The following is a 23,339-nucleotide window of genomic DNA, read 5'->3' as shown; positions in this document are numbered from 1 at the left end:
TCTCTAGACTGTGTTACAAGCCCCTGCCCCCACACTCTGAGTTTTTAAGTTCCAGTCTTGCAGAGCAAGCACTTTGCCAACTGAGCTGTTTTCCTGTTGCACTTTTCTTGGGAGACACAGAGGAACATCTAATCACCCCAGATGGACATCCAGGACAGACCGTAGTATGGTTTAACCAAGGCCAACTTGGTGAGAGCAGTGAGAGTAGGGCTTTCAGACTGGGGGCTTATTTACCTCCAGGTTGGGGAGCATGCATGACCTCCGCATCCCCAAAGAGCTGCATCACTGCCGGGTCCAACCCTTGTAGGATGGCTGCAACATGGAAGCCTTGTCCTGGAGCCCTACCCTCTGTTAAGCTCCTAATTCCTGTGTACTTTTGCCATCTCCCAAGATCACTTGCAGTGGGGGACTGGATGGTGAATCCCACGTTAGGGCCCCGTTTCTCGATTCATCTACTCCCTAGGGAGTCCCAATGGCTCTAGTACCATAGTTAGTACCATAGAGCTGGCTACGACTGTATTATTCTGTTCTAGTTACCATAGCTACCATGGGCAAAGCCCATGATAGAATGCTGCTATGTCTAGGGAAAAAGCTGCTATACAGCACCTCCCCAGACCCTAAAGGACTGTTGTTAAATTAGCTTGAGATTTGTCTGTGTTGCAGTCAAATATAATGAACTCACCATGGGTAAGTGATTGTTCTTGCCTGCAATAGAAGTGTGCCATTTAGAAACTTATTTGGTTTGTGTCTTTGAGTCTTTATTTTCTTGAAGGAATTCAGCTGTGACAAGATATTCTGTTATCTGTGTCATCATTTCGATGATTGCTGTCCTGTGAGTTGAGAATATGATGAATGCCAAGAGTATACTGCGTTTTTCTAGTATAGCATTATTGTTAGTGTATGAGACAATGATTTGCCAACCACTCAGTGACAAATAATCTGCCTAACACTTTACATTTCTTAAAAGCAAGATACTTGAAGTTAATTGGTCCTTAACTTACAATGTAATTATATTGGTTTGCTGAAACTAACTCTGTTGTTAAGTAGAAAATACAGTAAGTTAGTACTTCTAGTCTAACTTACCCACAGTATACCATAGTAATTCAGTAAACTCTAAACTATCTCTTGACTAGTTTTAGGTCCATGGAACTGAGAGTAAATATTGTACTAAGGTTCATGGGTATGGGAACAGATCAAAATTCATTTATCCCCAGCACATATTTCTTTTATAACATCATCATTTAAAATAATATAAATTGGGGTCTGTCTGTAAACTTGATTTGACATGGTGGTAAAAATGGAATGTTGACTTCTTAAATAGTCCAGAAGTGTGGTTTCATTGGACCTGCATCCCTGTATGACAAAACTGATGAGTACTGAATAGAAAATTCTTCATTAAGGCTGAGCACACATGGGTGCCATGAAAGTCTAGTGTCATGGATTCATTTAAGGAATTGAATTAAGGTAAAGCTATGTAACTTATATCCCACAGAGTTGAATCCTTATTCAGAGTTTACTCACGAAGGTATCTGAAGTCATTTTATGTGGGGTTTCTATTGTTTCTAAATTACAAAAGATTTGATCTCATTAAAATGGGGTATAGTTGAACTTACCACATTATGAAAATTGGTAAGTTTAAAATTAAGAAGCTGTGAGCATTAAATCATACAACTAGTAAATAACGTACTTACCTGCAATAGTTATAAGACAGACTTAAAGTGAAATTTTCAGTTGACCATGATGGAATAGGAGCTAAGAGAAACACAGAGTAGGTTTATTTTCCGCTTTTTCCTAAACTGTAGTGTGGAGTTTGAAGAGAATGCTCAGTGGTTAAGGACACTTGCTGCTCTTGTGGACACACGCTTTAGTTCCCAGCACCCAGATGGTGACTTACAACAATCAGTAACTGCAGTTATAGGGGATCCGATGATATGTTCTACTTGTGTGAACACCAGGTATGCACATGGTACATATATGTTCATGTAGACAAAAAATACACATAAAATACACCTTAAAGTAAAAAAAAAAAATGACATCTCTAGTATAGCCTTTGACAAGCTATGTGAATTTTTTTATGTACCTATTTTATCTATGGCCTAAAAAATGCTACCACTATTGAATAGAAAAGCTATGACCCATTATAATACAAGACCTCCAAGGTCAAGTGCCTAATGAGAACTCTGTTATGTCAGACCAAGTGCGGCTACAGTCTTCCTTTATTTTTGGCTTTTGAGATTAATTTTATTTTTAAGGGAAAATAATGGAATCATCAGAGTGCTATATAATATAATATAATATAATATAATATAATATAATAGGGCTATTAAATATTTTATTATGTCTTAGGAAGCATTCACTAACATTTAAGGCAACATAAAATTGTTTTCTATATAAGAACTATAAAAAATAGTATGATTATATTACTTTTATTTTTAAGTTACAGAAAAGACTTATAATATTATATAAAATAATCTCAGATAACTGAGTTTTTTTTTTAATTTGTGCTTTTTTTTTTTTTTTTAGAACAAAGCAAACAGAATTCATGGCACTTTTACAAACTGTTGTTTTGAAAGCTGTGAGATATGTATACTGTCTTAGATATTCTGATAGTAAGAACTTTGTCAGGTTGAAAAGCTATTTGCTGTAGTTCTTGAAAACATTCCCATGTGAAGATTCACTAAGTATTTGGTACTGGTCATTAGGAACAAAGCAGAGAGTGGGTAAATGTATGCCTCACAGGAATGGAAATGCCAACCGACTTTCATAAAATGGAAAAATAGGTTTGGTTTAAAATATAATTAGGAGAAATGTCGAATTTTGTGTGAGCTGATAAATTTCCTTTTCCCTGCAGAGATTCATTACAGTGTTAAGCTATGAGAGGGAGTCACACGGCTCCATTAAGGTGTGCTTCTGGCTTTGACACAGTTTGTACAGGCATTGCCATCAAGTCAGAAACAAGACGGGATCAGCAGAGTAGCAGTTACGGAAAGCTACAGAACACGTGGAGCAGACAGTCATGTCTCACTTTTGGAAAGGCTTAAACTCTAACTGTAGATAAGAGTAATGTAAAGGAGATGGATAATAGAGACAAAGAAGGTCCTAACTGAGTCCTCGGAGGAAATACAGACACGAGGATGGCGATGGTGACGGATCACAGTTCAGCACCCAACGCTGTTTCTACTGATTGTCAAGATCTGGACTTCTTCCTTGGACTTTATTTTCTTTATGAATTAAAGGAAATAAAAACCTGTTAAAAACTAGAGTATATCACCCCTTTGATACTGTGGCAGAGACTGTCCCCTACCATAGTACACTATTTGTTTTGTTTTTAAATACACATTCAGGCATGTAGATAGTTGCTACTTAGTACAGACGGTTAATTTGGTTAGAAATTTCCCTTCTTGAGGATCATCAGTCTACAAAAAGCAGCATACAGAAAGCTCTGGTGTTTTGCACAGCTCTGATCTGCACAGAATGAGTTTATCTGTACAAAGTGCTAACTGACTGGACAGAAGAAAGGCCAGAACTTTGATTCATCCCCTGGTTGGTACATATTCTAGGCAGATTATTCAACTTCTGAATTCAACTCGGATGACAGTGACGTCACAGACGAGTTTCGGGTGTTAGTAAGATAACGCCCATGTGAACGTTAATGTCCATTTCCAAAAATGAAAATATAATCATGTTTGTAAAACTTGTTCTTATATTCGGAAGTTAAACCAACAAAGAGTCATATTTATTGTACTTACATAACCATGCAGTGAACATTGTTAGGATAGCAGATTATATTTTTCAAAGATGGCCATAATTTATTACTCTGCAAAATTGTTTATAGCTTGCTATCCCCTCTGGGAGTTAGAAGCTGTTAATGTTGAATATGAGCACACCTGTGATTTGTTGTTAACCGGTAGAATGTAGAATTCAGCAGAAATGGTATTGTGTAACTTTCTTGTCCTAGTGAGCAGAAAGTTAAAGCTGCTCATTTGCTATAGCAGTGCTCTGAGAAGTCTGAGCGCTTTAAGGCTGCCGCGGTGGTAGGAAGTGAAGCCTTATGGAGAAGCTGTGTCAGGTCCTAGGCAGACAGCTCCAGTGCTCAGAGTCTTCCTGGCCAGTCACCCTAGTGAAGTAAGGAACCAGGGCATGGCTAAGACGAAGCTACAGATCCAGTTTTGGGGCTCTTCCGCGTCACTCCCGGTGACTCAATGTAGAAGGACTGAACCTTGTGGAGAAGATAAGCAATTCCCAGGGTGCCCTTGTGTATTCCTAGTTCATAGAATGTATGTGTACAATACAGTGGCTTTCGTTTCACATCAGTAAGTGTGGTGTGACTTATCGAATGATGGTAATTGGAGCATTTCCTCAGAAACAGGTTGATACTGAAATTCGTCATAGAAGTAGGTAGGTGCTTCCTGTGTGGCTCTGTAGCTTCACGTGCACGGATGTGCATTGATAGGGCATTTTTCTCACAATCCCCGATAACTGCACAGCAGAGTATTGTTTCATTCAGTAGTAACACCAGCTCCCAGAACAGTGATAGGAAGTCACCAGGGGATTAATAGTAGTCATTTTTAACATGTGGGTTGCTTATGTCTTGAAGTCGTGTATGTGCCCTGCAGACATGAGCACAGAGTAGCTCTAGAAGGTTTCATGAGAAGTGCTAACACTAGTTACTTCTGGGAATAAACTGGAATATGCAAATGCAGTGCTCACCAAAATAAAAGTAACTTTTGTATTGTGAAAATGGGGAGAGATGTGTTGTGTTCATCTGTCTGTCTTGAGCACTGAATATGGTGTTTAGTGATAGGTGGGTGTCTAGTTCATATTGGAAGAAACAGAAGTTTGGTATTATCTTAATTTATTGATCACTTTATATATAACTTTCTTGTCCTTTCTCACACAGCTCCTCAGTTCTCATCGCAAGAAGGCTATTTATAGAACTGTATCTGTCCATGTCCATTCAGGAGATAAAAACCAAGTGTTTGTTAGACGATGGATGGATTTTGGGTGGATGGATAGATGGATGGATGGATAGTTAGATATTATAGGAGACATAGTTTATTGCTCAGCATTTCTTTATATTTTATTTAGTTTTTAATGTATAGGGTGATATCTGCATGTATGTCTTCACCATTTGGGTGTCTGGTGCCCCTGTAGGTCAAGGGTGTCAGATCCCTGGAACTGGAGTTAGAGATAGTTGTTAGCTACCATGTGGTTGCTGGGAATTGAACCAGGATCCACTGGAAGAGCAGCAAGTGCTTCAACCACTAAGCTGTTTTGCCAGCCCCTGCTTGGATCTTTTTAATGCTGCTCTTCAAACCCAAATCTCATTTGGGTGGGGGAGAACCCGGTACTATCTGCACGTGGAAGAATGCACTGTAGAAAAGAAATCCCAAACTTAGGACTCTGAAACATTATATAGGGTCCCAGCCAATAAATATACATACATACATACCCTTATCTGTTACACAAATCTTCTCTTGAGAAGAAGAAACCATCTCTCGTGTATTGCTTTAAAAAGAGTTCAAAACAAATCTCCAGAAAGAAGAGGGTGTTATACAGCTGTGGAGTTTCTCCTGAGGGAGACTGACTTTTCTTACTTTTATTCTACCTTACTTGTTGCTCAGATAATTATAATGGTACAGAAATGCCAAGAAGAAGAAGAAGAAGAAGTCTAGGGGAAATTATCTCTCTTACAAAGTAAATTTTTTATGTAGGGGTGTGTGTTGTGTTGTGTGTGTGCGTTCTGCGTGTATGTATAGTAGTGCATATGTGTATATGTGCTTATAGAAGTCACTGGGCAACCTCTGGCATCGTGCTCAAAAACATTGTACATCTGCTTTGAGACTGGAGTTCACCAGTAAGGCTAGAGCCACTAGCCAGCAATCCTGAGATCTTTCCGGCTCTGCTCTCGGCTCTAGGATTAGAAGTACAAACAGCCTAACATTTGTACATTGAATCTGAGGACTGAACTCATGTTCTCCAGTTATGAGGTAAAGGACATTGGCAGCTGAGGTGTTTTCCTGGCTCAGCACATAGTAAATTAGACAGAATATTTACTCTTAAATTGTTGAGCAGTGATACACCAGAGAACTCTAAAGGGTAAGATAGACCACCAAGAAAGGGTATCCAAGGGAGGGGAAAGAAGCTTTTCAGTGAAGTATGCAGTTTCATTAGAGATCAGACCCAGAGCCCTGCATATACTAAGCACTTGTATATGCTAACACTAGCTGTGCTTCTGAGTTACAGTTCATTTAGGTTATCCAGGCCGAAGCTGATCTTCGGTCACCTGACCAGTAAGAACAACTCTGAAGAAACAGGCAATGCTGGAGTGCGTGCACAGAGACTTGCAGGAGGAAGTGAGGAACTTGGGGCTAGGGAAGCAGTCTGCAGGAACCCAAAGCACTTCTGTGTATAATGGAGACAGAGACTCCAGCATATGGACTTAAAGGGCTGCAGGGCACTGCTGAAAACTCTTCCATGCTGAGGTGTAGGTGAGCTATGAACTGTACTATGCAGAACTATACAGCAGGAGGAGGAAGGGGCAGGGGGAGGAAGAAGGAGAAGAGGAGGTGGAGGTGGAAGAGGAGGTGGAGGGGGAGGCAGAAGGAGGAGGAGGAGTTAGAGGAGGCAGCAACAGAGGCAAAGGCCACAGATTTCAGGCATTTGACACTGGCTGTAAGGTGAACTTGCATAGGAAATGCAGATAAGTTAGTTGATAACTGTATCTGTTGTTGAGACTTTATTCTTTTGTTTTCAACATGTGATATATTAATGTTTTAATCAGCCATGCCTTCCGTTTTCATGTAGACTTAAGGGTTTGTCTGAATCTGTTCCTGTGGGTTTCCTCTGCTGTCAGCCATATTCTAGAATCTGGGACAGAACTTGGAGGTAGGCTGTGGGTTCCACCTGAACCTTAAGTGCAGGGAATCAACAATGTATCTTAAGCATGCACTTGATGATGCTGAAGGAGTTGATGCTCGCAGCCTTAGCATTAAGTCTAAACCTCTGTGCTCACTTGAGGAGCTAAGTGGAGTGTGAGAGTAAAGGAAAACATGGAGACTTGGATGGGGCGCAGGGTCATAGAGGCAACCGCTGAGACATTGTTCTGGAAGAATGCTGGGACTTCAAGGTCTTGGGTGGCCTTACAGGCACCCTAGGTGTAAGGAAATGTAATGGGGTGGATAGGTTTCAAGTGGTGATTTTATTTTTGTGTTTACACAACTTTGTGTTGTGAAAGCTAGCTTAGCAGTTTATAGTTTGGAAATATGTCATGTCTATCTTGTATCCTAGAACTTCTGCCCTGTGTAGGGGTCATTTCAGCAAGTCACAGAAACCTGGAAATGGCAGGTTACATCCGGCTAACATGGTTCCTGTGTGCTTCTTGGCTTTCTTTTAAAAACGTTACCACGCTCTCAAGCTTCGTTCATTTATCTGCATTGATTTCTCTTCCAATGCCTTATAATATCTTGGGTCTTGGCCACTATTTGATATGGAGGTATAGTAAATCTTTCTATTTGTAAGCCTGTGGAGAAGATATTAGCCCAATATTTTTCTTGTTCAGTTCTTAAAGCATTAAGCCTGGATCTTTCTGTGACTTGCTCTGTGATTAAACACAAAAGACAGTTATTAATTTGTAATTCGTATCATGCTGGATGCTAAAACCGAATCTGACAGCTGTAGAACAGGAAATGGTCCTTGAACTCTTCTGCTGTGCGTGAAATAAAAATCTAACTGCTGTGTTCTTACGCGTTAAAGTGTAGTATTGACATCCTGAGGATCGGTGACACTCTTGGCCCTCAGCTTAGACACGACTGTAGTAAGACAGCAATATTTCTCCTTCAACTGAAATAAACTCTTCCTTTCTGGATGAATGAGGCCGGGGTTGGAGCTCACTGATGGAGCGTTTACTTAGTGTAGCTCGACCTCAAGGCCTTCAGCATGACAAAGAACGGGAGGAACCTGGCTCAGAATGCTTTTTGTAAGAAGATTGCTAAGAACCTTTTCCTACCAGCTTTCTGAAATAACAAGAGCAGCAACTCCACTCTGACTGAAGTCATTCCTTTTTTTCCACAAGAAAAGTATTTCTTAGTCAAGGCAATTTACATCATAATTCTTAGCTACCTGTAAGTAAGGTACTGGGGAAAGTCATGTCAGGTTGTCAGCATCTATTACTGTAATTTTTTTTTTTTCAATGATGGTTCTTAAATACCTTCACCTCCCTTGTAGCCCACCACCCACCAGAAGTAGTGGAAAAGAAAGGATACAGAAGTGGACCTGTCTTGAAAGGTTCTTTGGAGCAACTCCCCTCTGGGTTTGTCTGGAAATCGGCAGTTCAGTTCACAGGTCAGCAGGCAGCGGATCCAGTCGCAGACACTTCACAGATACATCAGCAGTCCGGTTCAGTAGAGTCAGGTTAGCAACAGTGGTGGCATGACCTAGCAGAGACAGCCAGGCCTCAGCCTCTGCTCCAATACAGCAGGAGGGACTAACAGGGACGCCAGGAGAAGTTCTCAGCTGTGCCTCTTTCAGGAAAGTGAAGATCAGCGAAGAAGCGGGACCCACAAGTGTTATACAGCTAGCTGTACAAGCAAGCCAAGCTTTTTCTCCCATCACTCTCTGGAGTCTTATTTATACCCTCCAGACATCATGTGTCCTCCACATGCCTTGCTTTAGCCTGTGCATACAATCAGCCCCATCCTGAAGAGTCCTGACAAATGGAGCTCAACTAAACCATGTAAGGCGGACCAGTGCATGCCTGTTGTTAGCAAAGAATCCTTCACGTGTCCCTTCATGTGCTTGCCTTAGCAGAACATCCCTCTCCTGAGTCTGATTCAGCAAAATGTTCCTTCATGAGGCTGCCTGAGTCTCTCACTTGGGTCCACTTGAACGAAAACGTTCCTTCACATATTTGCCCCAGCAAAACAACATTCAATGGAGTTCCCAAAGAACCGTTACGTTTTTACTTCAGATTACATTTTACTTGGGAGAGTAATGTGAAAATATTCAAATGGCCCATCTAATAAAAATATGTTAATAAGAGTTTTATGTAGGGCTGGTGAGATGGCTCAGCGGGTAAGAGCACTGACTGCTCTTTCAAAGGTCCTGAGTTCAAATCCCAGCAACCACATGGTGCCTTACAACCATTGGTAATGGGACTTAACACCCTCTTCTGGAGTGTCTGAAGACAGCTACAGTGTACTTACATATAATAAATAAATAAATATTTTTTTTTAAAAAAGAGTTTTATGTACACATAAGTGTAGAGCTAGGGAAATGAAAAAATGCAGGCTTGGAACTGTGAGTTTCTACAGCTTACTTAGAAAGTTACTGAGTTGCGGAGTTCGGTCACTTGGCATCATGCTCACACTATGTAGAAGTTGATTAACTTCATCTGAAGTGTTATTTTGTATAGAAGCATAGCCTGGAAGTGAAGTGGACAATTGATAGGACATAGCAATTATAGTTAGTTTAAGAATGAAGGAGCTCTACCCTGGAGAGAAATTACGGACAGTCTTTGTCCTCAGACACCTGACAGAGAGCCGCCTGAGAAGACAGTGTATTTTGGCCTCAGTTTGAGAGCACGGCCCATCATTGCATGGCATTGAGAGCTGGAGGTAGGAGGGTGGGGTGAATGAATGTTAATGCTCAACCCCCCCACCCCCACCCCTATTTATTGTTATTTTTTGAGAGAGGGTTTCTCTGTAGCCCTGGATGGCCAGGAACTCAAGTCTCATGACTGATTGGCTTCCTCTCTTTCATTTGGACCTAGACTCCAACCCTTGGCTTAGCACTACTCACGTTCATATGGAGTCTTAGTTAAACCTTTCTAGAAACACACTCTAGACAAATCCTTGGGTCCAGATGATTTTAAATCCTCCCAAGTTCACAATCAGAATTGGCCATTACAGTGGGTAGGTTGTAAATGCCACAGGGTCTTGGTGTTACTGTTGCCTGTAGACCACATTGGGAGCAGACACACGCATGCATATGAATAGGTATATATTTGCAACAGCAAGGACAGAGTATAATTCATGAACTTTAATTTGGATTTTTCATCAAATGAAGCAGCTTGTTAATTTTTTATTCAAACATTGTGAATATCCCTACTTCTTAAATGCTATCTAAATTGTCCTCTAAGAACTGCATATATGCACTTTGAATAGTAATTTTGTTACGATGTCTTTCCCATGTCATGTGTATGTATGTGTACTAATGAAGCATATTTAATATGTATTAATATTCCTGTTAGACCATGGAATGTCTGTGGGACTATGTCATAAGAACTAACTTAAAAGAAAATGGCACACTCATTACCTTCTTTAATACTCAGGGTTCTTAACTTCTGTGGTTCAGTAATAATTCTGAAAGTGATACTAAATTATTAGTTTAAATACTATTTTTAAGTTCTTAAATTCATAGTTTGTGTGTGTCTGTGTTGTTTCTGTAGTAGCTATAGAAAAAGAGAAATTATTTTCCAGCTTGCTATTATGTAAGTTCTCGCTTTACACTTTGCTTACTGTCCCATCCTCAGACCCTTGGAGGATTGCAGTGTGTGTACTGGCTCGTTTTCTGTCAGCTTGACATAAGCTAGAGTCATCAGGGAGTCTCAAAAAGATCAGGCTATTGGCAAGCCTGTAGGGCATTTTCTTAATTAGTGATTGTTGTAGGAGGGCCCAGCCCATTGTGAGTGGTGCCACCGAAGGGCTGGTGGTCCTGGGTTCTACTCTTGTAGCAGGCTGAGCAAGCCATGAGGAGCAAGCCATGAGGAGCAAGCCAGTAAGCAGCACCTCTCCATGGTCTCCACTTCAGCGCCTGCCTCCAGCTTCCTGCACTATTTGAGTTCCTGTCCTGACTTCCTTTGGTGTGGAACTGTCTTGTTTTTAAATATCACAGGGCTTTTAAAAGGAAGCTACTCGAAATTTTACCCAGTCCCAAACTCTGTGCATCTCAGTGAATGTGCTGTTAGAATGGCCATTCTGAAGCAATAAAATTTGGCTCAGGATTATTGCTTTAACCATCAAATACATGTTTTCTTTTCATTGTATAAATCATGCTCTGCCTTATATGAAAGAGACTTGGGGGAGGAAGAGGATATTTTGCTATTGATAATTTTTCAAGCTGGGGTATAACTCAGTGTTAGAACATTTGCTTAGTATATACAAGGCCTTGGGTTTGATTTCTGCAAAACAAAAATTTTAAAGAATACTTTTTAACTGAAGGGGATTGTCCATTTTCTTTTTTATTATAGTACCTTATCAACCAAAGGAGACTGAGAAATTTTTGCTGAACAATTTCATCATGTAAATCATCAAATATGGAATTGGGATTTACACCAACAATAATTTGTATAGTAAGGATTCACACCTGAGATTTCTTAAGAAATAAGCTGGGTGGTTGTGCAGTCACCTTTAATCCCAGCACACAGAGGCAGATGGATCTCTGAGTTCATGGCCAGCCTGGTCTACAGAGTTCCAAGGCAGCCCAGGCTGTTACATAGAGAAATCCTGTCTTGATAAATAGAAGAAAAAACAAACAAAAGGACCACAAAAGAGGCTGAAGTGTGCATACCCTCTCCTCTAACTTGGTAACTAGCTGTTGAAGCAGACTCACTGTATTATTAAGGCTTGTTTGTGTCTTGAACTCCTGGGCTCACATGATCTTCTCATCTTAGCCTCCCAGTTAGCTGGGCCTACAGTGCATAGCACTGCTCCTGGCTCTTCTCAGTATATTAACCTCATCAGTTATTCCTGTCCAGGGAGCGAAGGGGATGAAGGTAGCTGCCAAGTGAGGAGGCAAAGATGGCTGGAGGTGTCACTGTGATAGATAATGCTCCATTAGGAGTCTCGAGGCCAGTAGGAAAAAAGTTGTTGGCCTAATCATTTTATTTTCCAATATGTGCTTGTAAAACTGAGAGATAACTCACGTGTACTCAGATGTACAGTTTTAAAATACTATTAGGTGAGCTTTGACAGATGTATTCATGTACTAGCTACTTAAATCCTGATGTGAAACATTTTAACACAGTTGTATAAATGGATTCACAATAAGATTTTCTCAGGTATTGACCTTAATTTATTAAAGTGCTAAGGAATCTAGTTTAGCTTTGGCTGCCACTGGATCAGTGGTTCTCAGCCTTCCCAGTGCTGCAACCCTTTAACACAGTTCGCCCCCGCCCCCACCATAAAATTGTTTCTTTACTACTTCATAACTGTGGTTTTGCTACTGTTATGAGTTGTAATGTAAATATCTGATATGCAGGAGAGTTGATACAGCGCTGGGGTCAAAACCCTAGGGTGAGAATCTGGATGAAGCGTTTAGTGAGTTTTTCCTAAAATGTTTTCACATTACTATAGGGCAATAGTTATTTCTGAATTTTTTTAATTAATTAGGTTTGTTTGTTTGTTTGTTTGTTTGTTTGTTTGTTTGTTTGACAGAGCCTCTCTGTGTAGTCCAGGGTGTCCTGGAACTCTCCATGTAGACCAGGCTGGCCTAGAACTCATAGATCCATCTCTAGCTCCCAAGTGTTGGGATTAAAGGCATACACCACTACACCTGGCTTTAATTAGTTCTTAAACAAACAGATTTTCCTGTGAGGAGTTTAGTTACTTTATGTCTTCAAATGCTTACATTGTGCCAAAATTGGTGATGCTTACCATAACCAGCATTTAGTTGGCTGAGGCAGGAAGATGACATTCTGTACCAACATGTGATATATAGTGTGACCTATCTCAACAAAGCAAAGCATGATGCTTGAGAGAATGACTCGGTGTTTAAGAGTGCTTACTGCTCTTGCAGAGGACCTGAGTTCAGATCTCAGCATCTAAATCTAGTGGCTCCCACTCCAGTTGGCCTGTCATTCCAGTTCCAAAAGATCTGACTCCCCCTGTTCTGGCCTTCAGGGGCATCCCACCCCAAACATGCATGCATCACTAGTGTATAATTAAAAGTAAAATAAATACTAAAAAGCTCAAACCCCCAAATTCTTTTTATTTTATTTTATTTTATTTTATTATTTTTTTCATTTTTTATTAGGTATTTAGCTCATTTACATTTCCATGCTATACCAAAAGGTCCCCCATACCACCACCCCCACTCCCCTACCCACCCACTCCCCCTTTTTGACCCTGGCATTCCCCTGTACTGGGGCATATAAAGTTTGCATGTCCAATGGGCCTCTCTTGCCAGTGATGGCCGACTAGGCCATCTTTTGATACATATGCAGCTAGAGTCAAGAGCTCCGGGGTACTGGTTAGTTCATAATGTTGTTCCACCTATAGGGCTGCAGATCCCTTTAGCTCCTTGGGTACTTTCTCTAGCTCCTCCATTGGGAGCCCAATTGGTGCTGGCACAACTGGTTGTTATCATGTAGAAGAATGCAAATCGATCCATACTTATCTCCTTGTACTAAGGTCAAATCTAAGTGGATCAAGGAACTTCACATAAAACCAGAGACACTGAAACTTATAGAGGAGAAAGTGGGGAAAAGCCTTGAAGACATGGGCACAGGGGAAAAATTCCTGAACAGAACAGCAATGGCTTGTGCTGTAAGATCGAGAATTGACAAATGGGACCTAATGAAACTCCAAAGTTTCTGCAAGGCAAAAGACACCGTCAATAAGACAAAAAGACCACCAACAGATTGGGAAAGGATCTTCACCTATCCTAAATCAGATAGGGGACTAATATCCAACATATATAAAGAACTCAAGAAGGTGGACTTCAGAAAATCAAATAACCCCATTAAAAAATGGGGCTCAGAACTGAACAAAGAATTCTCACCTGAGGAATACCGAATGGCAGAGAAACCCCCAAATTCTTAAATTGGTCTTATTGTTCTCTTCTGATTTTAAATGATAAGATACTGTATTTCTGATAACGTGGATTTACTAGCATCATTTACCTTTCCTGTTGTACACTGTAACTTTTAAGTATGTGAGACAAAAGTCAGGAACTAGATAGCTTTCTAGAAATAGGAGTGTGTGCCTTCTTTATGCTGACTGACAAGTATAGCACGTTACCTAACAAACAAGTTGCTGGTCCAGTGTACTGGAGAGGATGTTTTAACAGTCGAGAAAGTGGGAGGTGGGGCATTTATTTAAAAGGACCCTGCAGGGAGAAGACATGAGCCTGGCCAGGGGTGGCCCCTGGGTGATGATGGCAGGGATGACCTCTGGGTGATGATGATGATGGGCAGGGATAGCCTCTGGGTGATAATGGCAGGGATGTTCTCTGAGGTGATAATGGCAGGGATGTTCTCTGAGGTGATGATGGCAGGGATGACCTCTGAGGTGATGATGGGAAGGGATGACCTCTGTAAGGTGATGATGATGGGCAGGGATGACCTCTGTAAGATAATGATGATGGGCAGAGATGACCTCTGAGGTGATGGTGATGGACAGGGATGACCTCTGAGGTGATGATGATGGACAGGGATGACCTCTGAGGTGATGATGATGGGCAGGGATGACCTCTGTAAGGTAATGATGGGCAGAGATGACCTCTGAGGTGATGATGATGGCAGAGATGACCTCTGTAAGATGATGATGGGCAGAGATGACCTCTGAGGTGATGGTGATGGACAGGGATGACCTCTGAGGTGCTGATGATGGACAGGGATGACCTCTGAGGTGATGATGACGGACAGGGATGGCTTCTGAGGTGATGATGATGGGCAGGGATGACTTCTGAGGTGATGATGGCAGGGATGACCTCTGAGGTGATGATGATGGGCAGAGATGACCTCTAAGGTGATGATGGGCAGGGATGGCCTCTGAGGGGATGATGGGCAGGGATGGCCTCTGGGGTCATGATGACATGCTCAGAGGAACTTGATGAGAGAGATGTCAAGCATGTCAGTGAACATAAAAATGAAGGAAGTCATCAAGAGAACTGTGGAGTTGGGCAGCCAGGGATCTGTACAGAGCAGGTCTGGAGAATACATTTGGAGAGAAAGCTGTGTGTTTAGTTGTTGGATTTCTTAGTTTGTTCTAATTGTAAAATAGGTAGCAGACTGGATTGAAGCAGGAACATTAATATTTGTAGTCATGATCAGTTAAATCAGAAAATCAGTGTTTACTGAGTGACTCTTACAGCATACTGCATGGCTTTACAGCATGGCTTTACTGCATGGCTTTGTTTTGTAATTCTGAGCTATTTCTTTAAATCCATTTTTACTGGGTAGGCACAGTGGTACATACCTTTAATCCTAGCACGGGAAGACAGAGGCAAGGAGATCTTTCTTATCTCAAGGCCAGCTTGGGCTACATAGTAATGTCAAGGCTACCTAGGGCTACTTAGTGGGACTCCAAACAAAAGAAAACAAAAGCCCCGTTTTTACTCAGTTAAGAGATATTATATTTAGAGAGTTATTTTCAACGTGTTATCTATTACAATCTAATATAACAACTTTTAAATACTCGCTTAGTGTTGGGAACAGTAGGACCCACAGGTCAAAAGAAAATCTGGGTGCTAACCAGAGCAGCAATTCACAGCCTCTGGGTCTCAACCCCTCTGGGGGTCACATATCAGATATTTACATTATGATCATAACAGTAGCAGAACCATAGTTATGAAGTAGCAATGAGAATATGGTTATGGTTGGTGATCAGCATAGTACGAGGAACTGTATTAAAGGGTGGAAACATTAGGAAAATTGAGAACCACTGAACTAGAGCTTGTTAAATTTTCTTTAACGTCTTGATATAAATGTTTTAAATTAACCTTTCCCATAGGGTGCATCATCCTCTGTAAAATAGGGATTCCATACTTTTAGAATTACTATAAACTTGCCATGTACGAAACTTGGTGAAAATGTATACCATTGGGCTAGAGTCTTAGCTGAGTGGTGGAAGACTGTATAGGCCTTAGGTTGGATTCCCCAGCACAGTCATGCACATTCAAATACACTGGAACACACACACGCACACGCACACACACACACACACACACTCGGGGTTAGGAGAGCATGCAAACAAATGTTTATAGCATATAAAGCACCTTCACTGAAATTGGTACAGTCACATAGTAGTTATGAGTTAAGAGAGACTGCTGATGTTTTAGTATACATCAGTCAGATTGTACCTTAAAAAAGCTTTAAGCACGTTCATGATAGAGTAGGCTTTTATCATCTTATGTGTATGGGTGTTTTGTCTGTGTGTATATCTGTGTCCCATATGTATACCTAGAGCCTTTGGAGGCCAGAAGAGGGATTTAGATGCCCTGGGCCTGGAGTTAACAGGCTTTTGTGAGCTACCATGTGGGTGCTGGGAACCAAACCTGGATCCTCTGCAAGAACAGGCAATGCTCTTAACTCTTAATGCAGTGCTGTTTCTCCTGCCCTAGGAGAAACATCTTTTCAAAGCAGGGTACATGATAGATGTTCTGCAAGAGGAAATGACCTTCACATAAGCCTCTTCTGTCGTGAACCCTGGGTGTGCAGAATGGGCATAGTCGTGAGTGGTCGGAAATCCTGGCCTGTGGAGACCCTGTCTCTTCCTTTAAACTAGAAGGAGCTGCTGGTCTCTAATGTGTCTACTTTCTCACTGATAAATAGTTTGTCACTTAAAGAGGAAAAAAACTAGCTGTATTTGTCATTGGCAAAGTAAAATTAAATCTTTGGGAAGCTTAAATCAAATTTAATACATTGATAGCTTCCCAATATTTAATATACTTGCTTAACAATAAGATTGGAGGTGATGTAATAAATTTAATAATTTGAAACAGTAAAGTCTGTGAGCATCTGGAGAGAAGCATAACTCAGTGAGTAATGCTTTTAAATGACTAATGCAGAAATATATGCACCTTGTTTACACGAAAGATTTAATGGATAAGAGACCAACAGATTTAATATAATAGTTGGAAATGATCAAGGGTATTGGTTCTGATTTCACGTGGCAGCTGTTGATGAAATGCAACCTGAATGTTCTGTCACAGCATATCCACAGTTATCTGAAAGGGGCATAAAATACTGGCTTTTCAACTGTACATGCAAGACATGGTGTTTCTGCAAGTACTTAGTGAAGACAACACACTATAGAAGACTGCATGTAGGAGATCCGGTGATGCTGCCAGCCTCTGATGAGCCGCACATTGAGCCTGTAAAGACAGTGCCACTCTTTGTAGTTTTGGTTTTTTATACTACTATTTTTTTTTCACTTAAAGTGCATGTTTAGATTACTTACAAAATAAAGCCTTAAAAGTCTTAGTTCTTGTTTTTGTATTTTAAATAAAATTACTGTAAACAAAAGTTCTTTGGTAAGTCCCAATAAAATTTCAAATTTGTAGACTCCATGGTCTAGGGCAGTCAACTTAGAATTCAGGTGCAGAGCGTGACATTCTAACTCCGAATGTTTTGCTTTTTAAAGCAATCAGTAAATACTCTATGAAGCATTTTTCAAATGGTAGAGATAAAATGGGTTTTGTATCACATTTAACATTATTTGAAATGGCTGAAACTTTTCTAAACCTTCACTTTTTATTTTCTGTCTTTACGAGGGTACAGAGCTAGCGAGTTACTGGTGCTCGCCTTTGAACCTGACAACCTGAGTTTAGTCCCTGAGAGGGTTAGGGTAGAAGGAGAAAACTTACCTCTTCAAGACCACACAGGTGCCTGGCATGAGTGTACTTGTATACACGTACACAGACACACACACACACACATTTAATAAGTAAATGTAAAAGAAAAGAATAGAACTTAATAAATGTAAAATTAGAAAACAGAAGGGAAACAGAAAAGCAAACATAATTTGTCAAACTGCTTTTATCACTTAATTTTTTTGCGTGTATTTCGTTTCTTCAGTAAGGCATAATGGAAAAGAGTCACGGATAATCTGTACTGTTTGTGATATCTTATATCTTATATATGGAGTTACTAGTTCATATTTGACTTAAGTGGACAGTTTTACATATTTTGCAGTAACTCAGGGCCACTTGGAGTGTCTTTGAGGCTAATTCTGCCCAGTGGGAACTTTGCATGCTAGTAGCAACTGTTTACCTTCTACCATGGTTCAAATATCAAGGGTTCTGATTTTCTCTCTCTGTAAACAGATAACCTCAGTGACACTTTAAAGAAGCTGAAGATAACAGCTGCTGACAGGACAGAGGGCAGTCTGGAAGGATGCTTGGATTGTCTGCTTCAAGCCTTGGCTCAGAATAGTAAGTTTCATTGTTTATTCAAATATCCAAACCAAGAATGGATCAAGTCCGCATTGTTTAGAAATCGGTGCATAGCCAGGCACATAACTTGTATTCACATAGCTTGTATGCTTTTGGATCTCTTTCTTGAATGCTGAAATTGTTTGCAGTGTTCTCTCCGCCCACCCAGCCTCCTCCCAAAAGTACTCAAAGCCCAACTGATGGGCAAAGAAAAGAGAAGTTGATTGGTCAGGCTGACATTTATACCAGCCCCACACAGGAGCCATTCTGACTTTTTCCCTATGACACCTACATTAGAGCTTTTATAACAGCAAAATACAAGAGACTAAAACTGTTTATGTGAGGAGAAGACAGGAGAAACTAAAGGGGGCTTGAAATATTTAACATTGTTCTTTGTAGCACTTCTCTTTTAGCTTTTAAAAGAGTCTTATTTTAAGATTATGTATTTATGTATAGATTACATTGGAGGGACCATCAGCAGTCATAATAAACATTTCTCAAAACCTAGGGCCAGGCTTGATGTTCACTGTCTAGGAAATAATTCCAAAGAAAAATCAGGTCATTCTTCACTGACTATCACAATACATTAGTGCATTTGATAATAACGGATTTCTACTCACTAATTTCTATATTATCATAGTGAGTGGGTTTGACTCGAATGTATAAAATGATCTTCAGTTGTTTCCATAGCCATACTTCGTTGTACTATATTTGTATATGATTATTCTATTCTCCTCATGGACCGACTATGTAGCCTTTGAAGAGTTCAGAAAAGAATATCTTGTTACCGTTTCAATTTCAAGCACTTAGAGGTGATCTTTCTTTTTTACTGTAGTTTTCATTAAGCTGCCTAGAAAAATATGAATTAATCGATTACAGCCATGCTTCTACCTCATCATAAAGAGCACATTTTGAAGCTATCCTGTAATTCACCTGCCACTGACAAGAACAACTTGGAGGAAAAAAGACTTGTTTTGGTTCCCTGTGTCAGTCCATCCTGGCAGTAGTGGCAGGGCAGACTTGTTCAGTGACTAGCAACCAGGAAGTAGGGACAGGAAGGCACTGGGACCTCTGAAGGAAAACCCTTCGTAGTTGACCTCCTCTAGCCAGTACTGACTCTACAGGTTTCTAGCATCTCCCCATAGCATTGCCAGCTAGTGGACAGGCAGCTTCCACACGTGAGTCTGTAGGGCATTTCAGCTTCATACTCTGAATTATACTCTAACGTTGAGTTGCAGTTACCTTTCCTTTTGATACTGTAACTCTGAGTTTAATACAGAGGTTACTCAGTGAGAATATTTGTACAGTACTCAAGATGGTAAAGAAAAAAAAAAAAGAAAGGAAGGAAATCTCTACTTCTCTGCTCTCACCACAGGAGGAAGGAGCATGGATATTCATCATGCTTAGTGAAAGTAAGCAAAACTTGCAATGAGCTTCCTGCTTGTTTTTCAGTAGCCTGCCTGCCAGCGGATGCCTTGGGACGTTCACAGGTGTGAAAGATTGCCATAACCATGGAACGTTCTTTTGAATAGCGCTGGTCTAAGGAACCAGAAAGAACACGGTGACCCGATTTTACAAGTGCTGATGTAGGCAGCTTTACATAATAGCTTACTTCTCTAAGGAAACTGAGGACCGTCTGTTGTTGTTGCTGAAGAGTTGTAGTGTTACAGCTTTCCCTTGTTTCCCATTGTCAGCTCATTTTCTCTTTCTCTCTCTGTTCATTTGGGGGAGGAAAAAAGAATTTTTTAAAGGAAACCATTAGCTTTAGAAACTGAGCGATATAAAGATGGTTTCCTTGGTAACATGTGGAAAGTGTGAGTCTTCCTCTGAAAACCATGAAAAGCGGAGTTGAGGAAGAAAGTGGCTAAGGGAAGCAAAGGTTATAGCCCTTGTTTGTCAGAAGCCATCTAGGAAAGGCTAAGGCAAGCGAGTGAGTTTTCTGGAGATGGCCCACCTTTTTGCATGAATGTGATGGGTGAGCTCTGAGATGCAGGGTCCTCAGAGACTTCATCCCAGGATTGCTTCTCGCTGCTGATATGCCTTTCCCATCACTATTACGTAGCCTAATGATTCCTGGGCATTGTCCCATCCTATTGGGCAGATTTCCTGCAGAATCAATATGAAGATGTACTTTCATATAGTAATGCTGTGTAGATGAATTGATGATTTCATAATTCCTGATAATGATTTTGTAGAATTGCTAAATTGATAAAATATCAAGCCCCTAGTAGAATAAAAGCTGCAAATGGAGTTATGTAATTATGTTACACAAGCTAATTATTCTAGGATAAGAAAGCAGGCTTAGAACAAATGCTATCAAGGAAAACATTCCTTCTAGGTTAAAAACAAGGCAATTATCTGGTAACTAAAATTCATAAACTTGGAATAGACAATGTTTTGTAGGTATAAGGACAGAAAGATAAACGGTGGGCTAGTTTATCCATACAAAACTAATAAGATACAAGGCAGATGATTTGCCTCTATAAAACTGCTAACTTGTGCCATAAAAATTATTTCTTTAAGCTTATAATGAACTTACGGATCTAGGAGATAGATAATGAATGATTTGTTAGATACTAGTCTTAATAGGAAGACATGTAAACATTGCTGTCATAATTCCTTAACCCTTATGATGTGAACTATTGGCTTAATTTCCTATGAACTTATTGAATATAAGAATGTTTAGAAAAATCATGTAGTCAATTATCCTGTTGTAATGGTTCTGTTAGTCCTATGAGGTAATTTTTAGAGAAAGTATTCATATTGAGAACAGAAATAAAGATTTGTTGGAGCTTCTTTTTTGCTTCAAACAGAGGGAGTGAGTGGATTTGTTTGTTTTGATTTTTGGTTTTTATTTATTATTATTATTATTTGGCATGGCTGACTTTCTTTTCCTTTCTCTCTTCTTTTTTTCTTTTCTTTCTGGTTCACAAAGAGTTAACCACCTCTGAGCCTCTCACCTGGTTGGAGAGGAGCCCTTGAGCCAGAGAGAAAAGAGCCAAGTATCTAAGCCTTTTTTTCTTAATCCACTGCTGCTGTCAGCAGGAGTTAGTTACCACAAGCTGGTGGCCCAAGAGAAAATTGCCAGATAGTAAGCAACGTTTGCCCTGCAGTTGCAACTTTTGCCCCCACAATCACCACCGCCTATAGCTGCCTGCCTCAGTATACCCTGGGTGCTGGTCACCCACACTTGTTAAAAGTTAAAGGTTCAAGAAATATTGTCATGTATGATTGTAGGATCAAATTAGAAACTTGCACGTTGACTTGTTTGAACTTATTTATTGAAAATGGTCTTAGAATGTGTAGCGCAAACTCTTGAGGTTATATACCCATAAAGTGTTTGACAAAACCAACAGAATACGAACAGAAGGCTTCTCAGGACGATGGTGAAAACGTGTTTCGTTAGCAGTCTAAGGCAAAACCTATAAATGCTTTCGTTTCTCACACTACCGAAAATTTTTGATGGAGAAAGCAGTTCTTACAGATGTTCAGTATTTGGCTTAAAAGTTACATCTGTCATTAGAAAGCATATTACTGAAGAAAATATCATTTTGAAGTATGTACAGTGTGACTCTGGAATATTTGAACTGCATATTATAAATACCTGAAAAATATCTGAAATTAGATTTTAAAAAAGACATTTTCAAATTATGTTTTTCCAATTAAAATATAATTACATCATTCTTTCCTTTCCCTTTCCCTCCTTCAGCTCTCCCCTCTCCCCCCTGCTCTCTCACATTCGTTCTGAAATATAGAGATAAAACATGTCTTGTCTGTATGCTACTTGGTTGTATCTGATTTCAGGGCTGATCCCTTGGTGTTGGTTAATAAAATGGAGGCTCTACCCTGTGGGGAGACTATTTCTCCTGTTTTCAGCATTCCTTAGTTGCCCCTAGTTCTATGTCTAGGTTTAGGGCCCTGTGAGGTTTTCCTTTTCCATGTTAGCAGATCTGTTGGTGTTGTCCTGTTGGTGTTGTCTTGTTCAGGTCTTGTTTGGGCAGCCATGTTGCTGAGACATGGTGGGTGTAGCATCGTGACATTTCTAGGAGACACACAGTCTCACAGCAGACTCCTGCTTCTATGGCCCCTAGAGTCTTTCTGCTCCCTCTTCCACTGTGTTCCCTGAGCCTTTGGTTGCAGGAGTTGTGTTTTAGGTCAGTCAGCTGAGGCTGGGCATCACACCTTCATTTGTTTTTCTGACTATTGGTTGTGATTTTTTATGATGGTGTCCATCTATGCAAAGAGAAGCCTTTTTTTTTTTTTGAGACATTAAAGCTGCACTTATTTGTGAGAATAAGAATAAATATTTATTTGTTTGTTTGTTTGAAGACAGGGTTTCCCTGTGTAGCCCTGGCTGTCCTGGAACTTTGTAGACCAGGCTGACCTCGAACTCAGAAATCCGCCTGCCTCTGCCTCCCAAGTGCTGGGATTAATGGCGTGCACCACCACGCCTGGCTAAGAATAAATGTTTAGAAGGCATTTAGGAATTAGTCTAGTTTAGAAAAGTGGTGGCTGTAGGTTCTTTCAGATTTATGACTTCACCAGCCCCAAGAAGTTGGTTAGTCTTCCAGTATAAGGTGTGATTGATTTCCCAATTGTTGAGAAAGCCTTAAGTCCAGTTAGAGAGCAGTTGGTCACTATATTATACCTTTAGGGTCATCATGCTATGCCGGCCATCAGCATCATAATGTGTAGGACTGTTGTAGACTTCCCTGCCCTTGGAAGCCTTCGTGCAACTTCTGGTACCATGAAAGCTGGCTCTCAGGGAAGAGGCTTTCAGGTTAGATAAGGCTCAGATCCTCTGGGTTCTGTGCCCAAAGCACATGGTATCGTTAGCAGTAAGAACTTACCTTCATTCTCCAGGAGGCAACAAGAACAATACCTTGTAATGTTTTGGGAGTCTCTTGGACTCCTCTGACAAACAGCTCATACAGAGCTTCTCATGTCTGATCCTGGGGGGGTTTGTTAAATAGTGTATGGCTTAGGGGTGGGGGATAAGCATTGCCACACCAGGTGAGATAATCCCATTTAAATTATATATATATCTATGTGTACTGTGTGTAATGTTAGGTAAATAACTAGTATGAATCCATGTGACCTTTTCAGACACCTTTGCCGCCATTTTACCCTCTTTCACAGAATGCTGAGACAGGGTCACACTAACAGTCATGGCTGTCCTGGAATTT

The 23,339-nt window shown here is 40.5% G+C and overlaps 1 protein-coding gene across 5 annotated transcripts in view; it reads left to right on the top strand.

The window, feature by feature from the left end:
* The window catches only part of Rap1gds1 (RAP1, GTP-GDP dissociation stimulator 1), a 149,332-nt gene that overhangs the window by 6,595 nt on the left and 119,398 nt on the right, over positions 1–23,339 (top strand). For all 5 annotated transcript variants that reach the window (NM_001356388.1, NM_145544.3, NM_001286759.1 and 2 more), the window contains exon 2: positions 18,046–18,153. In NM_001356388.1, coding sequence (NP_001343317.1) covers positions 18,046–18,153 — 108 coding nt within the window. The remainder of the gene's footprint in view (positions 1–18,045; positions 18,154–23,339) is intronic.

This window comes from Mus musculus, chromosome 3 (genome assembly GCF_000001635.26).
Source record: "Mus musculus strain C57BL/6J chromosome 3, GRCm38.p6 C57BL/6J".
NCBI lineage: Eukaryota > Metazoa > Chordata > Mammalia > Rodentia > Muridae > Mus > Mus musculus.
Note: the sequence above shows the minus strand (reverse complement) of the source record. Positions and strands in the feature narration are given on the sequence as shown.